Here is a 25,628-nt window from a genome sequence, read left to right on the forward strand (position 1 = left end):
TAATGTCCATGAAAAACCTCACAGCTATTTGATTCACTTTGCACTGACTCTGTAGTTTGATTTGGAAAGAACAGAGACATTTGTATTGTATCATATCTTTCTATCCATAAATATATCTCTCATTTATTTAGTTCTTCTTTAATGTCTTTTTAATACATATATTTTTAGTTATCGCTATAAGGTCCTGTGCTGTTTGATAAAGTCTTATTATTCTTGCAGACATAGTTAAGTTATTCATACATTCTTCAATTAAATCAGGATATCCTTATCTTTAACTAAACCTTGACACTATACCTTCTAAAAATTCAATCATAAAATATCATAGATTTTTGGATAAAGGTAAAATTTTGAAAGAAGCTAGTCATTGTAATTCATCAGAAAATTTCCATTTAGCTAAGAGACGAGAATCTAAAAAGAAAAACCTAGTTAAAACTACTGAGAAGGTTTAAGGAGAAAAAACACTTTGCTCTTAAATTGGAAATTTTCTCCCACTATGAAGCCTTATACGACCCATCCCCAACAAAATTCATTAAGTTCTCCCTTGTGTTTCTAATGCTGACCCTGTTTTACAGCAATTATCATAATGTTGTCTTGTGCTGTGATTATCTTTACATACATCTCTCTTCCTCACTGGATTGCACTTTCATTGAGACTAGGAACTTTATCTTGTCTTTGTGTCAGCAGTTACAGTGACTGCCATGTAGCATCTAGGCACTAGAAGCTTCTGGGCATTAATACTGGACATCCAAAGGAGATAATAGACTCTACTCTCACTAAAGTCTTCAAAAGTTGCATAGAAATTGGCCTGTGTGGTAATCCCTCCCTTTTAGATCTTCTCTCCCCAGGTACTGGTGTTCCTATTTCTCCCCCAGCTCTCATCTCTTCTAGCTCCTTTTTGGGATCTTTTCCCTCTGCCATCCCCAGAAACATCAGCGCACCCCCAGAAGTCTCTTCTAACTTTACTCAAAAGCCTATTCCGTGTCATCCACTCCTACGTCTTCAATTATACCGAGAATTATTAAATTTGTAACTTTAACACTGCACACACTTTTAAACTCCTGTGATGTATTTCTAATGTCCTATATATCTGCTACATATCTCATATAAAACCTGCTGTTAGCACATACAATTTTGAAAAATTTTTATTGATACTGGAGTATAGTTGACTTACAATGTTTTGTTAGTTTCAGGTGTACAGCAAAGTGATTCAGTTTTATTATACATATACATATATCCATTCTTTTTCAGATTCTTTTCCTATATAGGTAATTACAGAGTATTGAGTAGAGTTCCCTGTGCTGTACAGTAAGACCTTGTTGATTATCTATTTCATATATGGTAGTGTGCATCTGTTAACCCCAAACTGCTAATGTATCCCTTCCCCACAGCTTTCCCCTTTGGTAACCATAAGTTTGTTTTTCAAGTCTGTGAGTATGTTCCTGTTTTGCAGATAAGTTCATTTGTGTCATTTTTTTTAGATTCCAGGTACAATTTATTACCTTCCCAGTAATGAATTCGTTAATTCCCCTACCCACATGTACACACACCTTTCTGAAATTTGCTGTTTTTTTCTGTGTTCATGGAATGGTTAGTTTTGTCACTATCCTTTCAGTTACCTAGATGAAATGAATCAGTCTTCTTTGGGCTTTGTTTCAAACAGATAATGCTGACTTAAAAACCTGTCTCTCCAAACTCTCCCCAGTCACTCCCTCAATCTCCCAATTGCTACTGGCTGAATTATGACTGGCTGTATTTTTCAGGTGGAATCCTGCAACAGCCCACTGATTTGTCTTCCTGACTCCAGACTGACTTTCTCCCTTCAAGTTCTTGTCTAAGTTATTTTTCTAAAGATACAGATATAGTTACATATCCTTTTGAATTGGATGTTTTCTTATAGCTTCACCTTGGTCAAAGGACAAAAGTCCAAACTCATCAACACAGCATATGTGTCATGTACACGCCCCAATTTCCCTTGCCATTTTCATGTCTTCCACTCACACTGTTCTCCTTTCACACCTTAAATTTTAAATGTTTACTGACAACATCACATTATTTATACATTTGCATGGGCTGTTTCTGTTATACTTGTCATTTCCATCCAAATAATTCCTACTCATTGAGCCCAAATGGGGTCATTTATATGATGTCTTCTGGGACACCCCCCACTCTGAGTAAAGGTCTCCTCTCTGCTCCTCTGACACTTTACTCAGATCTTTATTTGAACACTTGCTAATTTGAGCTAAAATTTACATATGTTTCTCTAACTGTATTCAAAGTTCCTTTCTGGAGATTGAAACTATTTGTTTTGCATTGTTGTATCTGCCCCAGGAGTTAGATTACATATCTTTCTTCAGACAAACATCTAGGGAAATCCAGAAAACATCTCTGGCCCCTTCCCAAGGGTGTCCTTCCCTGTCCTTGACAGTGATCCACCTTGCAAGTTCTACCTTAAAACCTTATCACACTGATCAGCCTTCCCAATTTATCTTTAATCCATTGCTTTTAATTTGTTGTCATGTTAACTAATCTCTCAACCATCAATACAGAATATTTTTAAATGATTCTGTGTCTCAGGCATCATCTTACCCACTCTGGAGAAACAGCATAGGAGTTATTATTTCTCCCACTTATTTGGCTCTATATATCTGGAGGATGGATAGTGTCTGGAAACAACAATACCATTATGGGCCCTGAATATGTCTGGCTCTGTTTCAAGTGCTTCACAGATATTTTCTCATTTAATCCTCCCAGCACTCTTTCCCAAGGTCAAAAGATTAGTAGATGACCATTCTGGAATGTGAATTTAACTCCATCCACCACAAGATTTGGATTCCAGGATACTTTATTGTTTTAGAACCAGTTTCATCTTCATTTTCCAATGCTGAGCTCTCCCCTTCGTCACCTTTTTGAACCCTGTGTTGTCTATATTGTATTCCTCTGTAGATTTATATGATAAAGAGCAAGTGGTTACAGGAACTCTTGCCAAGCCGTGTCATGCAGTGCATGGTCTTTTCTTGTTCATTGTTTTGGAATTGTGTGAAATTCAGCTTAGGAGCCTGACACTTGATCTATGATGGGTTTTTCTTAAGGGTTAATATTTCCATCCTAAAGGCACGCAGGCAGCCAGATTTTTTTTTTTCTTTCTTTTTTTTTTTTTTCTGGGTAATTAGCAGAAGTCTTTAGCATTAGTAATTTTCTTCATTGTGATTGCTTTTCTTATGTTTGCTTCTCCTTAGCCAAGAATTCTTTACCAAATGCAAATGGTTTTCAAGAAATATCTGGAGAACTGGTTTAGAAAGTTCACTTAAAATACAAATAAATTCAGCAACAGAGGACGGATGAAAATGTAGCTTTTCACTGTCATGTATTATTTTCCTGATCGAAGGAATTACATATTCTAAGAAGTGAAGGAAAGCAACTTCCACTGCGTTCCCAGAAGATTTCAGAGGAAGTGACATGATCCTAAATCATATTCTTGATGTTAAAATATTGTTTAGAAGAGTGATTATTTTAAATGGAATAGCTTTTCTGATTAAATATGACCAACAGTGATCCTTTATCTGCAACTATAATTTATTGATATTAAATATCAGATATTTTGGACTAATGTATATTTTTTAGGAGCCAAGGTTCCTTTTATTCAGATTTTTTATTTAAAACACATTTAGATAAAACTTCTAGTTTTTATTTCAAAATGGGACAAAGAGCATACAAATATAATTCCTTTTCTCTCAAGATTTCTTTGAAATAAATCTAAAGAAATACAAAAATGAGAGATTGCTACAAAAGAACAGAGGTGTTTCAGATCACCATGGATGGAGGTTTAAACATCTCTGGGAGCCAGATGGTGGAAGGGAAGAGCATAGATAAAGAAAGGAGAGAAAAGTATGAAGTCAGAACCTCGGTGAAGGTCTGGAATTAGGGTCTGCAGATACCATGTTGAGTGAATAAAGCAGAAAGCATGAGACGAGGGGGTACTGCAAAATTGAGGATTGATTGGGAAGAGGAAAATGTGTTTTAACTTAAGATTAAAAACACATTTTTATAGAAAAAGAAAGGCAAAAAAGAACAATAGAAAAGTATGCTTTATATATGTAGCAGTCGAAAATAAGACAGAATTTCAAGCAACTGATGGGTAATAAGAAAGTAGAAGCTACTTTACTTGAAGCTAAAAGATTCTCTTTTGAATGGGCCAAGTTTTGTAACATTGGAACCATAGAAAATGTAATCTAATCCTATCATGTTACCTGGTCAGTGGACAAAAATATTGATGAAGTCAAAACAATGATAGTGTTGTTTATTAGCTTTCAAATTTTAGATTCATCCTTGAACAAAGCCTAGAAGAATGGGTAGTAGTTAGAGTAAAAAATATTTCAAGTAGAAAATTCTGAACGTTTAAAAGTGTAAGAGTAGCTGAGAGAATTTGGAAATTGGAAATTGAGGAAGAAAAAATGTACGAAAACGAGTAACTTCAAGTGGGGAATTTGAGATCCTGTCTCAAGTTAATGGAACCAAACATAACTATGGAAACATATTATGTACAGTTGTAAAATAATAAGAGAATATTCAACTTAGAAAAATTTGAAAATGTTTGTAGAAGATTGTGGAGAGAAAGACCAAGTGTGATAGTGTATATGTGTTAAATTCTCATCTCTATTAGTGTCTAGAGATAATATTAGCATGTTACTTAGAGCCATGATGTCAACTGGCAGAAAATTATTCATAATAATAATAAACATTTCATTTCAAGCATTTACCTCTGGGCTGAAGCTCTTTTGTACTATTTGGTTTGTTACCATGTGTGCATTATTTGATAAAAAGAAACAAAAATAGAAAAGAAATTATAGCACAATATTCTGAGAGTCGCTGTGGAAGAAGACTTGAAGTGCCCAGGAATTACAAAATGTACTAGTTAGTATTCCAACTAACAAAATAACCTCTTAAATCAGTGGTTCTCAACCTGCTTGCTCCTGGGAATCAAGCTGAGATTTGCAACCCGCTTCAGGCTATGTGAAGAGAGGTTTAAGTGGTTACAGTTTATATTTTACTTTTTACAGTTTATGCAGTAAGCCACCAATCATCCAACAACATTGTATTTGTGGTTTTTCAAAAATTTATACAAGTGTTTCTGTATGGTAGACACCAGAATTGTTTAAACTACAATTAAATGCAACTATGCCTTTATGGTCAAAAGAGGTCCTTAGGTACTGGGTTACCTTTACTTTAGGTTCAGACGGATTTGATCTGAAGGATTTCTGGAAGGACATGATAGCCTCAGCTTCATTCTTCCTTGACCTTCCCAGTTGAGAACGTCTTTGCTGACCACTTGACTATCACTGTATCTGCTTCAAGCTTTTAACTACAGTTCAACTTTACAGTGGTTCCTTTAGGCCCTTAAAAAGGTCAGGAAGTGAAAAACAGGCAGAGTCCAGAAAGATGTAGAGAGACGTGAAACAGCTTAACAACACTCTGGAGATTAAAAATAACCTACAGTGTCATTTATTAACAAGCAAGCCAATTGTTAGAAGTACTTTAAAATATCCCTTGTTTATTTCAAGTTTTTCTGGCTTAGTTTTCTTCATCAGTTCTTTTTTTTTTTAATGTGTATGTGTTTCTGCCCATGGGTTGCCAATTCCCAAGAACCCCAAATTCAGACCCAGTTTTTAAGTTGATTTCAGAAGTTTGTTGAGCTCCTACACATGTTTGAGCGTCAGTGTGATATGTAGGAAGAACACTGGTTTTTACTAAACCTGGGTTTAAATCTTGGAGCTGCAAATCATTTATCTTGGCTATTTTTCAGTTTTCATTTCTTTAAACAAGGATATTACCATATCTTTTATAGAATTCTTTAGCTAAAAGTTATTTATTGGTTTCCTGGAAACATCTAGGGAAAACATTTTAATCACAGGAAGTTGAGTCTGTTACCAAGGTTTTGACCAATACTTCTTAGCCATCCCCCATGGAGCCTTTTAAACTTTGAACTAATTTGCCTTGGGTTGGGGCTCTCAATCTATACCTTTAACAAGCTCCCAAATGATTCCTGGTGTACAGCTGAGGTTGAGAATGATTGCTTTAAACACATGGCATGCACTTTCAGAGAGATTATGATTTATTTTTGAACATGCAGTTTATTTTGAATATTTCCATCAAGACCTCCAAACACAGTTGGCCTTAGATGACAATGCAAATTTTCTATGAAATTGAACTGCATGGCTTCAACCAAGAATTATATCCTGGGCCACCTTTTTCTCCTTAAAATGATTGACAGCATCTGGGGTGCCTGCTTTCGCATAGCTAATGACTTTCTTCGACAATAAACCTTTCCTGAGCATTTTCTGTGTTCAGGCACTTGTTTTTCAAAGATGAATAAAACTGACTATATCTTTTGCAGTTTCGGGAAGGGAGAATTCTAAGCAGAATATCTGGGTGGTGGACAGTATATGACATGACGTTGGAATGTACAGGGTGTTGTGAAGACTGGGAGGAGGGGTATTTAGCCCCGCCTACTAAGAGACCACAGGGATTACTCTTGGAAAAAGAACATGTATGCATGTGTATACACACACAGACATATGCACAGACATATATGTGTATTTGCATTTTTGAACAAAACATAAAGACAAGTAAGGATATTCTTATGTGCCTAATTCCATATATATGTGTTAACTTGGGATTTTCATGCTAGAAGAGATCATATTAATTACCTATTGAGATGGAATTTGTTTAAAAAGAACCATCCCACACATCATTATATGTTCTCAAAGGCATTAAAGGTTGATTAAAACAAAGAGACAAACAAGCAAAGGAGCAAGAAAAAAAGGCACAATGCAAAACATGTACCCCCAAATTTATGGTTTTTTCTAATTTAACCAAACAATTAAAATCAGGATAATTGCTCACATAGCTCATACCAAGGTGCCATTGTTTAATTTTTCTATAGATTATAACTTTTCATTTTGTGACATTTCAAAAGTACCTCATCAAAATTTATTTGCGGGCTCACTAGTAAAGCTCTGCTTCTTTCAATTTCATGAGCCTCATCTCTATGTATATTTCAATTTTTTAAACATATTTCTTCTTCCCAGACCCTTGGGGATGACAAGACTCTTTGAAGCTAAAATTGATCATGTTAGAGAGAAAGCAGGCAAGGAATGGTCTCAGTGATCCATTGCTAGTTCAAACTTTCCCTTTTAGGCACTAAAACAAGAAAACTGATTTTGATTTTTCCTTTAATCAAGAAGTCCTAGAATTAGTGCCTGAGTAAAATTTCACAGTGGTTTGTAGATTTTTATGTTCCCCATTCCATTTCTTATGGGTTGAATCGTGTCCCCCCAAAAAAGGTGTGTTATAGTCCTAACCCCCAATACATCAGAATGTGACCTTACTTGGAAATGGTCGCTTTACAGAGATAATCAACTTAAAATGAGTTCAGTAGAATGGTCCCTAATCCCATATGACTGGTATCCTTATAAGAAGTGGAAATTTGGACACAGAGATAGACACACACAGGAAGCTTGCGACGTGAAGATGGAGAATTAGAAAGATGTGTCTATAAGCTAAGGGTTGCTAAAGATTGCTGGCAAAAATATCAGAACCTAGGGATAGGCAGGAAGAATTCTCCTTACAGATTTCAGAGGAAGTAAGTATGGTTTGCAAACATCTTGTTTTCGAACTTCTAGCCTCCAAGACTATGAGATACTAAATTTCTGTTGCTTTAAGCCACCAAGTTGGTTAGTAGCCCTAGGAAACTTATACATGGTTCAAATCTTAAAAAGGGGGTATTAAAAGTCCGGTCAACATAGTACTTTCACCTTGTAATCATTTCAAGCCAGAGCATAATCCATCCAACCATCTGTCCATCCATCCAGCCATCCATCTATCCATCCATCCAACCACCTTTTCATCCATCCATCCATCCATCCTTCCATCCATCCATCCATCTATCTAATAGCACCATAATTTTGAAAAAGAAAGGAATTTAACAACAGAAAAATAGAAAGGACGTAATTTTAGATTAAGAGAAAATCCTTTCAATTCAGCCATCAGTGATTTATGTACAAAAGTATTTTGTCCTCACCTTTCTTTTCACCTCAGAATACAGCAGGTTTCAACACCTGGCTCACATTTCGGTGACCTGCTGAGGAACCAGATGTGTTTGTGGACTTCTGGTACAGCTGGTAATAGAATGGATTTCTGGAATTTGTCCTCCAGCTCAGTCTACAACGCCATGCTTTCTGGGGCATTTTCTGTAAATGGAATCCCAGCTCTGGAGTTGTTGGATTTAATTACCTAGACATTATTCAGAGACCAAGGCTGACCAACCATTGGGTAACCTGTCTCCTGGCTCAGGCAGTCCCCATAGGCATTCATTGTCTTCCAAAGAGGTTTTGCCATTTAAGTCCACCAGAAACGGGATTCTGATCAAAGCATTTGAGTCAAATTTCGTCCCTGTAATGCTGATAACAAGGTTTCTAAAGTGTCCAAATTAAGCACTGGTATCTTCTCTACAGAGTGGTATTAGTGTGATCAGGCAACAGTCATCCCTCTTAAAGAAACTTAATATTCTTTTGGCCAGAGGAAAAAACCTCATTGCAGAAAAAGGGAGCCCATACATAGAATGAAATCACCTTCTTTCCTTCCTTTTTTTCCTCTGACCTTTTCCCCTCTCCTGGTATAGCTTTTCTCATTGATAAAGTGAGATATTTCAGTAAAATTTCAATATATATTGAGTGCCCACTGGGTTCCAGGGAAAGGAATGAGAACCACAGGAGATGAGAAGATGGGTGAAACATAGTGCCTACTCGCTGAAAATACCACAAATAGATGATGTCTAAAGGTGAGCCAGGATTAAACTTCCATGACTGAGACATTGTGTCGGTAACGATTCCACATATCCACTTAAAAATCAAGGAACTATACTCAATATCTTGCAATAATCTATAAGGGAAAAGAATCTGAAAAAGAATATATATATATATATACATATATATATATATATATATGTATATATATATATATATGTGTGTGTGTGTGTGTGTCTATGTATATGTATATGTGTATGCATATATATCTGGTTTCCTGTCATGGTTAGCTTTTCTAGGTAGGTCCACGCTCAGCATTAGGTACAGAGGAAAATTGTACATTAATGAATTTAAAATAAATGATACAAATGAACTTATTTACAAAACAGAAATAGACCCAGGGACATAGAAAACAAACTTACGGTTACCAAAGGGGAAGCGGGGTTGGAGGGATAAACTAGGAGATACACGCGACTATATATAAAATAGATAAACAACAAGGACCTACCATATAGCACAGGGAATTACATTCAATATTTTGTAGTGACCTATAATGAAAAAGAATAGGTATATGTATGTATAACTGAATCACTTTGCTGTACACCTGAAAGTAACACAACATTGTAAATCAAAAATATTTCAATACAAAAAATTTTTTAATGACAAAAAAAGAAAAAAAATACCTTGGAGTGCAGCTATCTGTGGGCATTCTGTGACAGCGCCACAACACATTGGTTAAATGCAATTTGCTGGAGCACATAAATGATTCTAAGAAAAATAATGTCTTAAGATCCCCTTAAGATGATCTATTCTTTACTTTGAACTGTGTTTCACTTTATTAGCCTTCTCATAGAACATTAGGGAAAATAGCCATGGCAGAAAGCTACTGACAGTGAAATGTCTCTTCCATTTAGACATGTCCTGAGTACTTGGAGAGCATCTGAATGCCTTTGCTCATTTAAGTTCAAGCATTGGTTTTCTGAGCAAAATCAGCTTCTCCTGAACTGATCAGAACAGTATGTCTGTTAGCCTTTGTCTAGGAAGATGCCTGGTGGAAAAATGGTCTGATATTGACAATAAAGTATAAAGAGAACCAATCAACCATTGCCTCATTACTTAGATGACACTGTGTCTATAAATGAATTCATAAATGAATACATGTAAATTCTGCTTGGTGGCTTCCAGTTGTAGATTCTACTCCAAGCTTCTATATTCCGATTGTATCATGGAGTCATTTATCCACATGCTTTTGCTTCTAATAACCTCTCTTCACCCCTCATGCCTAAGGTTCCCTTGTGAATCCAGGTTTTCTCACTGCTATTGTTAACACCATTCCAAGACTGATGTTAACTTTTGTTATTGGGCTTTAATAATATTCAATTTATTTAGCAACTCAACAGTCATGTGTTGAGCCCTGGCCCAAGTGGGAGACACTCTGCTGATTCCTGGGTACAAACAACAAAAGGACTCAGCCCTGCCTTGACTTTTCCCTCTTTTGGGTGAAACAGAAGAGACGAGAGATCTTCAGATGGTGTGATGGAGTGTCCTGCAGGATGAGTTGGAGGACCTAACCCATTTGAAGGAGGTCAGCTAAGAATTCTAGAAGAAGAGATGAGTTCTGATTGGAGTCCTGAAAAGTAGCTAGGCATTAGCCAGGGGAAGATGAATCAGAAAGCATGGGGAAAGAGTTTTCAAGGCAGAGGAAGAGGAATGTGCAAAAGACTTGAAGGTAAAGGAAAGCTTGGTGCATTGAAAAACCGGCTGTGCCCTTAATGTACTTATGTGACTTAGTCATGTTGTATTTCCTACTTAAATGTATCAAATGAGCAAATTTGGGCTTGACCTGATTAATGAGATTGATGGGAAAAGCCTACCTCTAGTTGAATGAATTCCTTTGTTAAAAGCACTCATGCATGTCCTTTGCTACTTGGCAAAATCCAAGAAACCATGAAACTTCATGTGTACCTTGTGTTCCACATCCCCCGAACTCCACTCAGAGCTGCGTCTTGGTCTTGAGTGATTGCTATTCTTGTTAAACTCCCTTCCAACCCAAATCGTGTAGAAGAGAAATGCTGAAAATGTTCTGTATCTTAGTGGGCATGGTGATACCACGGGAGTATGCACATGTTTTAAAAAATCAACTAATACACTTCAGATGTATGCACTTTTTTGGTATGTAAGTTATATGCCTATTTTTAAAAGGTTTTTTTTAAAAGGACAAAAGTTGCAATTTTTTTCAAATGGACCAATTTCTTGGAGTGCAATTACTGGAATTTTTAAATTCGTGTTTTCTAAGATGTGGATATGTCATATAAACACCAATTTTACTAGTTCATAGTTGATGGAATAAATTACTCAGTGTCACTTATTATTTCTTGGTCACAGACATCCACGACAGTGGATATCACAGAGCTTTATCGTGGTACTGGATGGAGGCAGGGGTGGGTGCAGAGTGGGAAGCTGTGGGTATTAGTTGACTCTGCCATTTACTGCTTCTGTGATAGGCAAAGGGGGGAGTGAGAGCTCCTCAGTAAGTTGTTAGGATAGAAATAATGCTTATAAACACAGACACCCAGTAAGTGCCCTTAAGTGTAACCTTTAGCATTATTGTTACTGGTCATTGTTCCCTAAAAATACCAGCCCGAAGAGACAACCTTTATATTTCTGGACTTCTAACTTCCTGGCATTTAAGTTCTTATTCTTTGATTTGAAAGCCACAGTACTAATGGGAACAGAAAGAGGGGAGGTCTCTTGGAGCAGGAAATGTAAACTCAGGGTTAAGCCTCGTCCTCTCTGAAAACACTGCAGCATCCTAGGAAAGGGAATCTAGGGCAAGAACTGTGGCTGACTTCCCTGGGAAGAACTGTGGCACTGGTTACTCATTTACAAATCAATTTAGCAGAAAGCCCTGAGGGGAGATGAGGGAAAAGCTAGGCCTGGGAGAGAAATGCAAAGATCCTTAAACTTGAAATGAAGGAAAACTTATTCATTTGGCTTTAAATAAGGCCATAGACTGAGTTTGAAACTGAATTTTACTCCATAGTTTGGGTAAGCATATCAATAGCTAGTGTATCATTCTTCACTTTTGTTTGTTGGTTTTGGGAGGGGTGGATAATGTATTTAGAAAATTTTAGCTTTCAGAATTTCCCACTTTAGAAATTAAATAAATGTCTTAAAATGCCATGTAGCTTTTACCATTTCTTTTCGTTTTTAATTCAGGGCTGCATGGATTCAGTGAAATGTCTGGCTCTGATTTCTGTGTATCGCATGTTTAGTTTAGTGATTTTCGTTTTGTACGAAGGCATTACATCTTATTCATATTCGTATAACGATTTTATTTTACCAGATCACTATTTTTTAAACTATGCATTGAACAAAGACGCTAAATTTAAAAACAAAGAAAACAGCAAAAGCTTTGGTTATATTATTTTAGAAATTATTTAAAGCAGATATTTTTATTGTGGGACATCTCAGCGAATTTAATATTTGATGTGCACTGTGGATGTCCAGGCTGTGGTACCTAGATTTCCTACAACTTATTTGATCCAAGAATCCCTTTTCTCTTTCCTACACACATTGGCATTTCTTCAGACTGATTCTGTAGACAAATTCCTAATGATAGTATGCATGCACACAATAAGGTGTGATTATTTTGACAGATCAGACCTGTTGGTTCACGGGGAGAAAACCAACATGCATGACTTTGTTTTTGAACAAAATGTTCGATTATAATGGTAAATAATGGTGTGTTTGGGCAAAATGATCAAAGTGGCTGTGTGTGTTTCCCCTGAGTGACAGTAGATGCTACTTTTAATTATATACCATGTGGTATCATTTCATTAACTAGTTAACAACAGAACTGGTTATTATTTAGATTTTGCCCTTCTATAATTCCTTGCTGTAAGTGGTTTCACATATATTTATAGATATATATATTACAGAGGTGATTATGACTTACTTTCATTAATAAAGGCATTAAACTTTTGCCATTCTGTTGTACTAGGTTCCTAAAATAATAAAATATAATTACTTTTGGTGGTATAACTATGTTTGTGGAAGCCATCATTAAAATATAATTCGGTTGTGCTTTTTTTTTTTAAGTATACTGGGAAATAAAATGGTCTCTGAATTAGAATACATTACCTAGCATTTGGAAATTTGATTTTATAGCAACACTGATCAGAACAGCATTCAATTCAAACGAAAGAATTAAATCTAGAGAATATGACACATTTGTATGAAGTGTCTACTTCCAAAATACCTCCTGCTCTTTTCCGGAATTGAATGTGGTCACTGCAAGTGCCCAGTGTTAATGAAAGACAAAATAATATGTTACTTGCGAAATATGATAAAAACTCAACAGTGTGTATTTTCAGAGAGCCCTTAGTTATAAATCTGTAATTCATTTTTATTTCAAAGTGTCATTATAAGGGGGCTTCAGTATTCCTAAATGGAATATAGGCATAATTCACCTGATCCCTAATAGAAATGGACCCCGTTTGTGCAGACAGAACAGATGCGACAGAACATGATTAGACAGCTACCTCTAAATCAGTACCTCTTTCAGCTTTTAATTTTTCTCTAGCTGTTGGCTGAAAGGGAAGTTACACCCCAGTGTTCTCTGTGCTGGCACAGAAGCATTGTGATGGCATTTTTAGAGTCGTATAAGAGTGATCCTGGGAAGCAGAAAGTGGGCTCTCGAAGCCTCCCAGATTCACTCATCTGTGTGGTCAGTGGGTTTCTCAAGTTCTGTGCATTTTCCATTTTGGTTCTGAGGAAATAGGGGTGAGGTGGGGTTGATGGAAGTTTGACCTACGTGGGGTGGGGAACTTGGCAGTGTATACAGAGAAGAATTCTGTACCATTTGACCTTTGACCTTTCACACTATTCCTCTAGAGCAGGTTCAAGCTAAGATAAAGAAACTGTAATTTTATGTTAATTTTTAATGCTTGGATTAAGATACTGAACTGAATTTAGGAATGCGCTTAGATTATGTATTAAGATTTGAAAAAGTTATAGAATTTACTGGAAACAATTCAAATATCCATCAACTAACAAATGGATAAACACATTGGGGTATATCCGTACGAAGGAATACTACTCAGCAATAAAAAGGAATTAGCTACTGATAGATGCAACAACGTGGATGAATATTAAAAGCATCATACTGAATGAAAGACGCCAGACACAAAAGGGCACATACTGTACAATTCCATGCGTATGAACTTTGAGAAGATGGAAAAATATCATGACAGAAAGCAGACCAGTGCTTCAGAGGCTGGGTGGAGGTACGAATGGACCACAGAGGGCAGGATGGAACTTTCTGGGTAATGGAAATATTCTATATGATAATTATTAAGGCTGTATCTATTTGTCAAATCTCATCAAATCGTACACTTAACATTGGTGAGTTTTATTGTACATCCATTATACTTAAATAAAATTGGTTAAAAAGAAAATATGGTAGAATTGGAGGGGGAGGGAGGGGATCCTAGAATGTGTTAATTCCTGGAAGTGACCAGAAAAATTATGGGGCAGTTGAGCTTCATCCAGAATCTGGGATTAACATGAGAAAAAATTTAAAGTGATGATGGAAGATAAAAATGAGAACCCATGAGTTCTTCCTGATCATAACTGTTTAATATATAAACCACCTAGCCTAGTACTTAGCACATGGAGGCACTTAATAAATGCTGAGTGCTATTATTTCTCTTGTTGATGTTGTTACTGTTATTACTTAGAACAGTGCATTAAGAGTGTCTAGACAACCTTTTAGGAGTTGTGAATATAGACAGAACCTTGCTCCTAACTACCAGTGAAGAGGGCTTATGAGTTAGCTGGTTCTGATGATTTGAAATACACAAAAGGAGGTGGACTGTATCAATGACTGGTTTAGGCTAATTAATCAACTATCATGTATCCCAGAAGCTGAATATTAGAGCATCGTTTCACAGACACGTTCTTAGCTTTTGTGTGTATGTCAAATCTTTTCTGAGCTAGCTCAACCCATTGTGAAGACTCTCATAAGAAGTTTGTATCTGATGAGAGTTAAGAGTTCCAAAGTCTACAAGCATTCAACAAAAACGATGGCTGTATGTGCAACATTGGGATCATTTTGAAATGTTTTTTGGCCATGTGAGAAATGGAAGGTGTGCCAACAAAGACCACAGGAGTGTGAGGCCCCTGTTAACCTTGATCATCACATGGGGTGTGCAAAAGAGAAAATGTAATAGACAACATTTATTGACTCATTTTTGTTTTTATTTATTTATTTATTAGGTTTAATTAATTAATTAATTAATTAATTTTTTGGCTGCATTGGGTCTTCGTTGCTGTGCGCGGGCTTTCTCTAGTTGCGGCAAGCGGGGGCTACTCTTCCTTGCGGTGTGCGGGCTTCTCATTGCGGTGGCTTCTCTTGTTGCAGAGCACAGGCTCTAGGCACGCGGGCTCAGTGGTTGTGGTGCATGGGCCCAGTTGCTCCACGGCATGTGGGATCCTCCTGGACCAGGGCTCAAACCTGTGTCCCCTGCATTGGCAGGCAGATTCTTAACCACTGTGCCACCAGGAAAGCCCCTTGACTCTTTTTTTAAATTAATTTTTATTGGAGTATAGTTGCTTTACAATGTTGTGTTAGTTTCTACTCTACGGCAAAGTGAGTCAGCTATATGTATACATATATCCCCTCTTTTTTGGATTTCCTTCCCCTTTAGGTCACCACAGAGCACTGAGTAGAGTTCTTGTGCTACACAGTCTGTTCTCATTAGCTGTCTATTTTATACATAGCATCAATAGTGTATATATGTCAATCCCTATCTCCCAATTCCTACCATCCCCCCTTCCCCCTTGGTATCAATACATTTGTTCTCTACCTCTGTGTCTCTACTTCTGTTTTGCAAATAAGATCATCTATACCATCTGAGAGTCCATATATATGTGTTAATATACGATATTTGTTTTTCTCTTTCTGACTTCACTCTGTATGACCGTCTCTAGGTCCATCCACGTCTCAACATATGACCCAATTTCGTTACTTTTCATGGCTGAGTAGTATTCCATTGTATATATACACCATATCTTTATCCATTCCTCTGTTGATGGACATTTAGGTTGCTTCCATGTCCTGGCTATTGTAAATAGTGCTGCAATGAACATTGGGGTGCATGTGTCTTTTTGAATTATCATTTTCTCTGGGTATATGCCCAGTAGTGGGATTGCTGGGTCATATGGTCGTTCTATTTTTGGTTTTCTAAGGAACCTGCATGCTGTTCTCCATACTGGTTGTATCAATTTACATTCACATCAACAGTGTATGCGGGTTCCCTGTTCTCCACACCCTCTCCAGCATTTACTGTTTGTAGATTTTTTGATGATGGCCATGCTGACTGGTGTGAGGTGATACCTCACTGTAGTTTTGATTGGCATTTCTCCAATAATTAGTGATGTTGAGCATCTTTTCATGTGTTTGTTGGCCATCTGTATGTCTTTGGAGAAATGTCTGTTTAGATCTTCTGCCCATTTTTGGTTTGGGTTGTTTGGTTTTTTGATACTGAGCTGCATGAGCTGTTTGTATATTTTGGAGATTAATCTCTTATCAGTTGCTTCGTTTGAAAATATTTTCTCCCATTCTGAGGGTTGTCTTTTATTCTTGTTTATGGTTTCCTTTGCTGTGCAAAAGCTTTTAGGTTTAATTAGGTCCCACTTGTTTATTTTTGTTTTTATTTTCATTACTGTAGGAGGTGGGTCAAAAAAGATGCTGTGATTTATGTCAAAGAGTGTTCTGCCTTTGTTTTCCTCTAAGAGTTTTATAGTGTCTGGACTTACATTTAGGTCTTTAATCCATTTTTGAGTTGATTTTTGTGTACGGTGTTAGGGAGTGTTCTAATTTCATTCTTTTACATGTAGCTGTCCAGTTTTCCCAGCACCACTTATTGACTTCTTAATGTGCCCGGCAGTGTACTGTGCTAAGTAATTTCAAGAATCATTATGTTTAAACTTCATCACAACCTTAAGAGATAGATGCAGATGAGCAAAGAGGTACCACAAATATTAAGAAGCAGATCAAAATTTGTATCTGACTCTTATCAGTTGGGAATCACTGATGTGGACCCTGGGACAAAGCTTGGTGAGGAGACATGAAATTTTATCAGAGCTAGGTTGCTGACATTATGTTTTGGGTGTCCCTTGTCCTGTCCTGGGAATGGGATGAAGAGAAGTAACTGACATCTGGCCCAAACTCTCTGAACCTCAAGCAGTAAGTCCATAGGATAGCAGTATGTATTAGGTGATCAGTAAATGATTGTTGAAAGAATCCATAGCTCCATGTTTGAATACTTAGAAAGCAGGATTTGTGTACAGGTAAACCCTTGCTTTTCCAAAATTCTCTTTATGTCACCTCACTTTGACCAAAGACCTGTATTAGTACCTGTTTTTGCTAACCAAAGGAAATCCAAAGAGGATTTTCATTTTTACGCAAAAAGGCAAACAGCGAAAGTGATGTTCAGCCTTTGTTTTGCAGCAGCTCTTACAGAGGCAGCATGAACCCTGAGCAGCAGGGCTGGCGTCTCTAAGCTCCATCCCATCCCCAGGCAACTACACTCAGCATCCAGCCGCCACGGCTTTGAACTGTATCTGTGTGCATCTGTGCTTTATCTAGATTTACATTGTGCAGCCGTTAGCAAGATGTGTCCTAAGGTAGTGGCTTCTACTTTCAGATAGCAGAGGAAATCTATACTGTACTCTTAAGGCAGAAAGATACCAAACATAGCATAAGGTTAATTATCCATAATGGGGCTTAAGTTATTTTCATAGCTGCTCGTCTGACTAAGTCTATTTTGAAGTCCGTTTGGGGCAATGGCATAGACTAACTTCTGCGTAAGGTTTCTGGCATTCACAGTAACTTGAGTTTTGATAAACCTTTAATTGTATTTGAGGATTATCAAACTGAGACAATTGTTGATCCTAAATGAGAAAAACGGTTTAGCATGCAGACTCTAATGGGTACATTTATCATTTCCTTATCGTACTGTGCTTCCGGCTCATTGTTGTCTATTTTTCAAGAAAGTAGAAATGCCGTTTCTTAGAATAAAAATGTTCTTTATAATGTAAGCAGTAGATTGAAGCTGTACAGCTTGGTTCTTTAATGAAATAGGCAACATTCCAATGGAACTGACAAGCTTTATTTCTATTTGTTGTATTTTTTTTCTCATTACAGATGGACCCGATTCAGAAAGCTGTAATAAATCATACTTTCGGGGTTCCTCTTCCTCATCGAAGAAAGCAAATCATATCGTGCAACATTTGCCAGTTGAGATTTAATTCTGATGTAAGTTTATCATTTAGTATTCAGTGAAAAAAAAATGTATTCTGCTGTTCTAATCTTGCAAAAGAGATTTCTTAAACATTTTTCTCCAATAACTGAGCATGTCAAAATTCAAAGATAACATTTTAACTCCTTATGTGCTTTAATTTTGGACTTTATTATGTTTGGTTGTTTTCTATAAACAAATCACACCTAAACAAACTGGTATACTTGCACTTTAATGGTATTTTTTTAGTCTCTTGGGAACGCTAAATTTAGATAACACACTTTGCCTTTGGGGAATAGTAAAAATTTAGGACTAACGAAGCTTTCAGTAAATCACACCTCTGAAATAAGGTAGGTCCCAGATTATATTTCAAAGCCAAGATTTTGGCTTTGTAACTTCTCTTCTCCTGCCCTGATGGTCCCCAGTTGCAGATCTCTGGTGTCTTTAATTGTATTTGTGTTAGAGACCTCCGGTCACTGACCTAGAAGTATTAGCATTTTAACAGGGGGTTCTGAAGACCTCAAAGGACCCCAGCCCCTAATGAGTAAAAGTTAAGTGGAGAACGTGACAGGAGCAAGACAGTGTAGACCTGACACTTCGCAAGTTATTCACAGAGCGGGATCCTCAACTTTTATACCTCTTCTAAGGGAAAGTGTGGACGCTGGATTCATCACAGAAGCTAATTTTGCTTGCGGTCAATATGAAAAAAACTGCCGCCCGTCCCCAACCTACTTTGGAATGGAGTCGGTCCTGAGATACAGAAAAGAAAAGGAACGTTGGTTTGGAAGGAATAAAAATTGAACATCTTGTTGACACTCTTGGTAAACAGAGGACCCCATCTATCAAAGTGGCCCTTCCAGGGTGCCATGATCTTGCCCTAAATGGATACGCTGTATGGAGATGACCAAACAGCTCTGGATTCTGGAGAATGTTAGGCCTTCCAGTATTTAATCACCCTAGGCAAGTGTGTCCCTTAGCTGATCTGGTGATAAGGGTTTCATATGAGATAATCAGGCACAGGAAATAGATGGGGCATAAATAAAGTGGCTTTTTCCTTCCGTGAGAGCATTTCATTGGTATAAGGATTGCTACTGTCTTATGAACTCATACCTACTAGTATAATCATCAGGTAATTTTATAACATTCCTTCTGTTGGCTTAAAAAGACGAAGAGATTGCCTGCATAGCACCTGAATGGCATTTGCTGCTGTAAAAAGAATACACTAAACATACAACATTTTATTTGAAGGGTTGTCTTTTGTTTTTTTGTTTTGTTGTTTGTTTTTGAATACTGAGCACCTTGATTCGATTTGAATTTTAAGAAAATTACTATAGTTTAATTTACTACAAAATATTTCAAGTGATGAATGTTATATAGTAACCTCTTCCAGCTGGTGTAAAAAAAAAAACAGTTTTCCTGACTTGCAAATAAGAGTTCTGAACTCAACAGTTGCAATTTTGATCATTTGTAAATACTCAGCAAACAATCATATAGTTCCATGATTGTTAAGTGTGTCCTTCTTTATTCCTTTTCTTCTTAAATCGTATTGATATTTCACTTTGGTACTGATCAGATAATGTTGCAAAAGTCTCTGAGGAGCCCTGTTTCCAGCTCCTTATGTCTAATAGGGGCTGTTTCAAATATCAATCCTTCTGCCAACAATTTCAGTGCTAATGTTTTTCTCTATATTAAGAAAACTTCCTGTAAACTGGAAGCCAGAAAGAGACTTCAAGCTCATTGAACCCACTCTCCCACTAAATGTAAGAAAACCATTTGCTATATCTAGACTAGGTCTTTGGGTTGATTATCCCCAGTGATGGGTAACTCACCACTTCAAGACACAATTGGTCTTTTTTTTTTTTTGGCAGGTGTTTCTACTAATCCTGTAGATGGATATCAAAGTCATATTTAAAAACTTTAAATATACTGTCAGGTGTGCTTTAGGAAACACGCTATGTTTCCATATATGATTATTAACATAAAGAACATAACGTAAAATAAAGATTTGCATATTTTTCTAAAACGTAATCTTATTTTACTTCTTAGTAAGAGAATAAAACTGTATTTGTATTCATTTGCTAATGAATTTTCAAAGTGATATAGGAATCAATATGTATTTATTAGGGAAATTGCTTCTCATTCTTACAACTTTGCTCTCAGGTTTCTCTAAAAGGAAAATGGCCAAGGTATTTGGAGAATGGATAAGAATCAGTCTCCGTCATAATTAAACAATTGCAGGCTTGACCACTCATTAGATGGTTACTGTGTTAATCTTTTATTGTTTCTGTAACAGATTACCACAAATTTGGTGGTTTAAGACAACACAGCTCTATTAGTTTATAGTTCCGGAGGTGAGAAGTCAGAAATGGGTCTCACGTGGCTGAAAGCAAGGTGTTAGCAGGGTGATGTTCCTTCAGGGGCTCTGGGGGAGATTTCAGTTCCTTGCCCTTCTTTGTTTTTTTTAATATTTATTTATTTTTTATTTGTTTGGCTGTGCTGGGTCTTAGTTGCGGCACGCAGGATCTTTAGTTGCAGCATGCGGGATCTTAGTTCCCTGACCAGGGATCAAACCCAGGCCCCCTGCATTGGGAGTGTGGAGTCTTAACCACTGGACCACCAGGGAAGTCCCCTTGCCTTTCTTTTCTAGCTTCTAGAAGCTGCCCTCTTGGCTCGCGACCCCCTCCCATCCTCAAGGCAACAAGGCCAGTTGAGTTCTTTGCATGTGGAATTACTCTCTCACTCTTTTGCCTCCCTCTTCCACATTGAAGGACCTTTGTGATCACCTTGGACCCACCTGGATAATCCAGAATAATTTTTCTATTTTAAATTTAGCTGTTTAGCAACTTACTTTCATCTGCTAATTTAATCTCCTTTGTCACGCCACGTAATGTAACATATCCATCCTCTCCAGGGATTAGGACTTAAACATCATTATCCTGCCTACCATAGATACTCATGTGGATGTTTGACTTAGATTTGAACTGAATTGCATGACCACCTGAATTTATCAGATAATTACCCAATCCAAATCTTTGGTCTGTATAAACTGGACACATGAATTCAGTGCCCTTACATTTTTCCTTGCCTTGAACCTTGAATATAAATTCACTATGCAGTGCAAGTTTTTTAAATTGCAGTTTTTTTAATAGGAAGACCCAATGTTATTGAGTTTATAAATGACATAGCAACATATTAACTATGATTTACAAACACAATATAATTATTGCAAAATTGAAATACAGGAGTAGAAACTCCTTTAGAGACTTTAAATATCTCCGTAGCATTATTATGTCAATAAAGGGGAACTAATGTGCTGAAAATATAAGATTTGTTTATTTATTGACTGGTCATATCTATAAATGCTAACTTCATGAAATATTTAGTACTGAATGCCAAGATCAATTGGATTTATCATTCATTCATTCATATATAAAAAAAATACATTCATATGTATGTGTATATATATGTATATATATATTTATATAGATGTATAGATATAGATATCGAGCATTTTATTCCCAAAAAGCTTTAAATCCCAATACAACTGCCTGTTTGCTGTTTCCAGGTAAATCTGGAATTTATCTTGCTGTTTCCATTCTTAAACCTAGAATCTGGAAAAGTAACACTGTAATTCACTTATATGCTTGGTTGAATCCTCTATCACATAGGAAAGTATTTTTACCTTGTGAACCTTTTTACATTTCAAAGCTTCTTCCCCTTCCAATGAAAATAATAGCTTCTAGTTCTTTTCATCTCTGCATCATGAAAATTCAATTTCCTTTCCCTCTAAGCTTTTATTTATTTTTTTAACCCTTCGTATTATAAAGTCTGTCGTTTGGTGTTATGCCATACCTGTTTCCTGTACAGTACATTTTCCATTTTTAGCCCTGCAGATATCTTTCTAAGTGGCACATTATATTGTATGCACTTTAAATCAGATTGCCTTCTCCTGGTGCAGGCTTTTTCTTTGGAAAAAAAAAAAAATTCTTTTTGACATTTATGTGAAACACACATGAGGTTATGCAGAAAGCTTCCAATTAAAGAATGAAAGGTTGTAATTTGTCCAATTATTTTATCAGCATCTTAAAATCAGCATAAATTACCATTGGCCTGGACCAGTTAATAAGTGTGCCTTTGAAAGACAACTTAACAGCAAGGCCAGCACAGATGTAAGATTATTAAGTGAGGTAGAAAATGATTAATTACTCAATGACTGTTTATAGAATGGGAAATAAGATCTCAGGCCCCAGAACTGAGGGATCCTAAAATTGCGGTATCTGATCATCACTCTGGTTAATATCGCCAAAAGAACATCTCATGATATGTTAAAGATGGGAAGGAAACTTTTGCTAATTTCACAGTGGAAACTGAAGTGTAGAGAGAGTGTAGGAGGCTTACACCAGGCCACTTAGCCAGAAGCTAGCCACACGGGGTCGGTGCCCACTTCCAGGCTGTTTCTGCTTCACCTGGTCCGGGTAGGGCAGCAAGTCCATCCGGAGATCCAGCAGCTGCTACAACAATGGCATGGATGGCATCCTGTGTGTTTCCTGCCCAGTCCGGCTGTCCCAGAGAGAAAGCCTGAGGGCACCTTCCCCCATGGAACTAACCCAGGGCAGTCAGAGCTGCTGTGGAGGTCCCCCTCCCTGTGGGCTAGGCTCCGCCACAGTGACTGACGAGTCCTCCCAAACGGCATCACTCCTGTTCACTCACACAGTCCAGTCTTGAACATGGTGAAGATTTAAATATAAATGCGAACTACCGAACTATAATACAGTAACAACAAATCCTTTATGACTCAGGATGGCCAAGCATGAATTATGTCAGGGGACTGTTATGAACCAGAGGAAAAGCAACCTCATTAGAAGATAACATTAGGGCTTCCCTGGTGGCGCAGTGGTTAAGAATCCACCTGCCAATGCAGGGGACACGGGTTCGAGCCCTGTTCTGGGAAGATCCCACATGCCGCGGAGCAACTAAGCCCATGCGCCACAACTACTGAGCCTGTGCTCTGTAGCCCGCGAGGCACAACTACTGAGCCCACGTGCCACAACTACTGAGGCCCACACACCTAGAGCCCGCGCTCCGCAACAAGAGAAGCCACCGCAATAAGAAGCCCGCACACCACAGTGAAGAGTAGCCCCGGCTCACCGCAAGTAGAGAAAGCCCTCACGGAGCAACGAAGACCCAACACAGACAAAAATAAATGAATAAAATAAGTAAATTTATAAAAAAACAAAAAGAGAGAAAGAAGATAACATTAATTACAGATCTCAGACCCCTCCAAAGGGAATCCTTGGGATTATCACCAATATAATTGATATTTACATTTTCCAATGGTATTATAAAATAGAAGTCATTATTGTTCTGCACTTTAGAAACCAGATATGTAGTGAAACGAAGCAATAAATCTGAATTTAATTCATATCTCTGTCAAAACTTCCATTACCAAATGTGGCAATATAATGATGAAGACGCTAATAGGAATATTTCTTCCTACCAAATGACCAAACTTAGATAATTACACTTTCGCTAACATCATATCTGAAGACACATTTTAAAAATATTTAAATCAATATTATTTGTGGAGGCTGATATTTAAAGGAAATGCTGCCTAGATGGAGAGAAAAACAAAAACTAATGGTGGTTGTATTGGAGTTGAAGAACTATTCTTTTACTTCCTACTTTATTCTCCAAATTTCCTCTATGAGCGTGCTTAAGTTTTTTAAAGGAAAAAATGTGGTTGCATCTGCTATCCTATTATGGTTTTCAAACTGCATGTTTTATCCCAAATTAAAAATTATATTTTGAAGATCTCAGTTGCACTTTTCTAAGTATTTCTTGCCTCTTTCTGGCAGTTGTCTTCAGTCTGAGACACGCCCAGGAAAGTTCATAGATATTATTTTTGTCTCATTCAGATTTTAGCATTTTATTGCATATCCTAGGAGAAAGGTTAATACAGATCTATGCATGGGGGATACACATCAAACCCCAAACCTGAAAACAGCATCCAGAGAAGCCAAGTGCAATGGTAGGAAGAACATCCGATCAGGAATTTGACATCCTGTCGTCTAGGTTTGTCTTCTCTTACTTGGCTGTGTGTCCTTGGGCTCTTCATTGAACTTACAGGTTCCACAATCATCTCATTTAAAATGACTAGCCATTCCTTACAGCCACGCTGTAAGGATTATAAACTACAACATGTAAACAATTGGATTATAAATTCTATAGTGAATGAAACAGAAAGGTCATTTTTACTTTGTTGGCTAAAAATGAAGTTACAATTGTTTCATTCTTCGAATGTTAAATTACTTCTTAAGAAATACAGAAGTTTGAAAATATCTCTCTTTACAAAAAAAAAGTACTTATAGGGATCTATAAGTTGAAAGCATCTTAGTGTATCTTTGTGTTAAGATCTGAGGTGCCCACTCCTGGTAAATCTTTACCTTTTTTACCTTTTAAAAACGGCAGGAACCACTTGTCCCTGGCAAAGCTGCATTTATTAAAAACTCTCAACCTCTTTAAGTCTATTGCTGCTGCTGCTAAGTCCCAAAGGATCTTCAGAGAAACCCAGTTATAAATTAAATTTTCAGGCAGCTTTGAAGCAGCTCTTTCATAAGAGTGTGTCCCTTCCGTGTCTCCAGGACTCACAGAGCTATTTAGAGCGTTGGCCTGAGCATCATGGCTTTCCCACTGGGTGCTTTTTCTTCTTCAAAAACAGTTCTAGGACAGGGCCATTCAGCCTCCCTGCCAGAGGAGATATATCTGGGACCTGATGAGCTTGAGTTGGGCTGCCAGGTCGTCCCTGTGTGAAGGGCTGGCTCTAGAGCACATCCTCTGAGTGTGCATTTGGGCCATTTCATCCCTCAGTTTCACTGGCTTCTACTTCATGAATAGAGCCCGAGGCTCTGTCAGAAATTCTCAGAAAGCAAAACTTGAACAGAAAGACCAAGCAAGAGATATTGAGTCTGGCTGTTCGAGATTTCAGGAGAAAATGAGCCAGTCAACGGCACAGGAATCTATTTAAGCAGTGTGTTTCTTTGGCAACCTTTTAAAAATAAATCTTCAATATTGGGTCATTTCGGGACTCTGAATCGACTTTGATATTCCAGAGTTTCATCTGTGGATGGAATGAAGGGTAAGAGACTGAGAAAAAAGAGAAATCATTATAAAAGGGTCCATATTTCTCTGGACTTCTTTTCTTGATAAACAAGGAAAAACAAATTAATAAAATTCACTTTTCTATCAAATTCTCCTAGACATGGAAAATTTGACTTTGAAAGTGTAGAAAGAGAAAGTTGATTTTATCTATGACAAGTAGATGTGTGCAATAACCTCCAATAATCAAAGAGATATTTGTATTTCTATGGACTACTGGGAGCCGCTCAGAGAATTGTTGTAAGTTAGGACTTAGAGAAGTATAAGAAATCATTCTGTCCATTTTATAGATTGTACAGTTGGAAAAACCAAAGGCCAGAATATTGAGGTGACTTTTTCAAGGTCTCTAAGCTGTTGAAACAGATAA

The 25,628-nt window shown here is 37.2% G+C and overlaps 1 protein-coding gene across 1 annotated transcript in view; it reads left to right on the forward strand.

Moving 5' to 3' along the window:
• ZNF385D (zinc finger protein 385D) overlaps positions 1–25,628 on the forward strand; it is a 231,206-nt gene that overhangs the window by 77,447 nt on the left and 128,131 nt on the right. Inside the window, exon 2 of the mRNA XM_082460776.1 lies at positions 18,013–18,123. Coding sequence (XP_082316902.1) covers positions 18,013–18,123 — 111 coding nt within the window. The remainder of the gene's footprint in view (positions 1–18,012; positions 18,124–25,628) is intronic.

Source organism: Balaenoptera physalus (assembly GCF_965194825.1).
Source record: "Balaenoptera physalus genome assembly, chromosome: 4".
In the NCBI taxonomy this organism is placed as follows: Eukaryota; Metazoa; Chordata; class Mammalia; order Artiodactyla; family Balaenopteridae; genus Balaenoptera; species Balaenoptera physalus.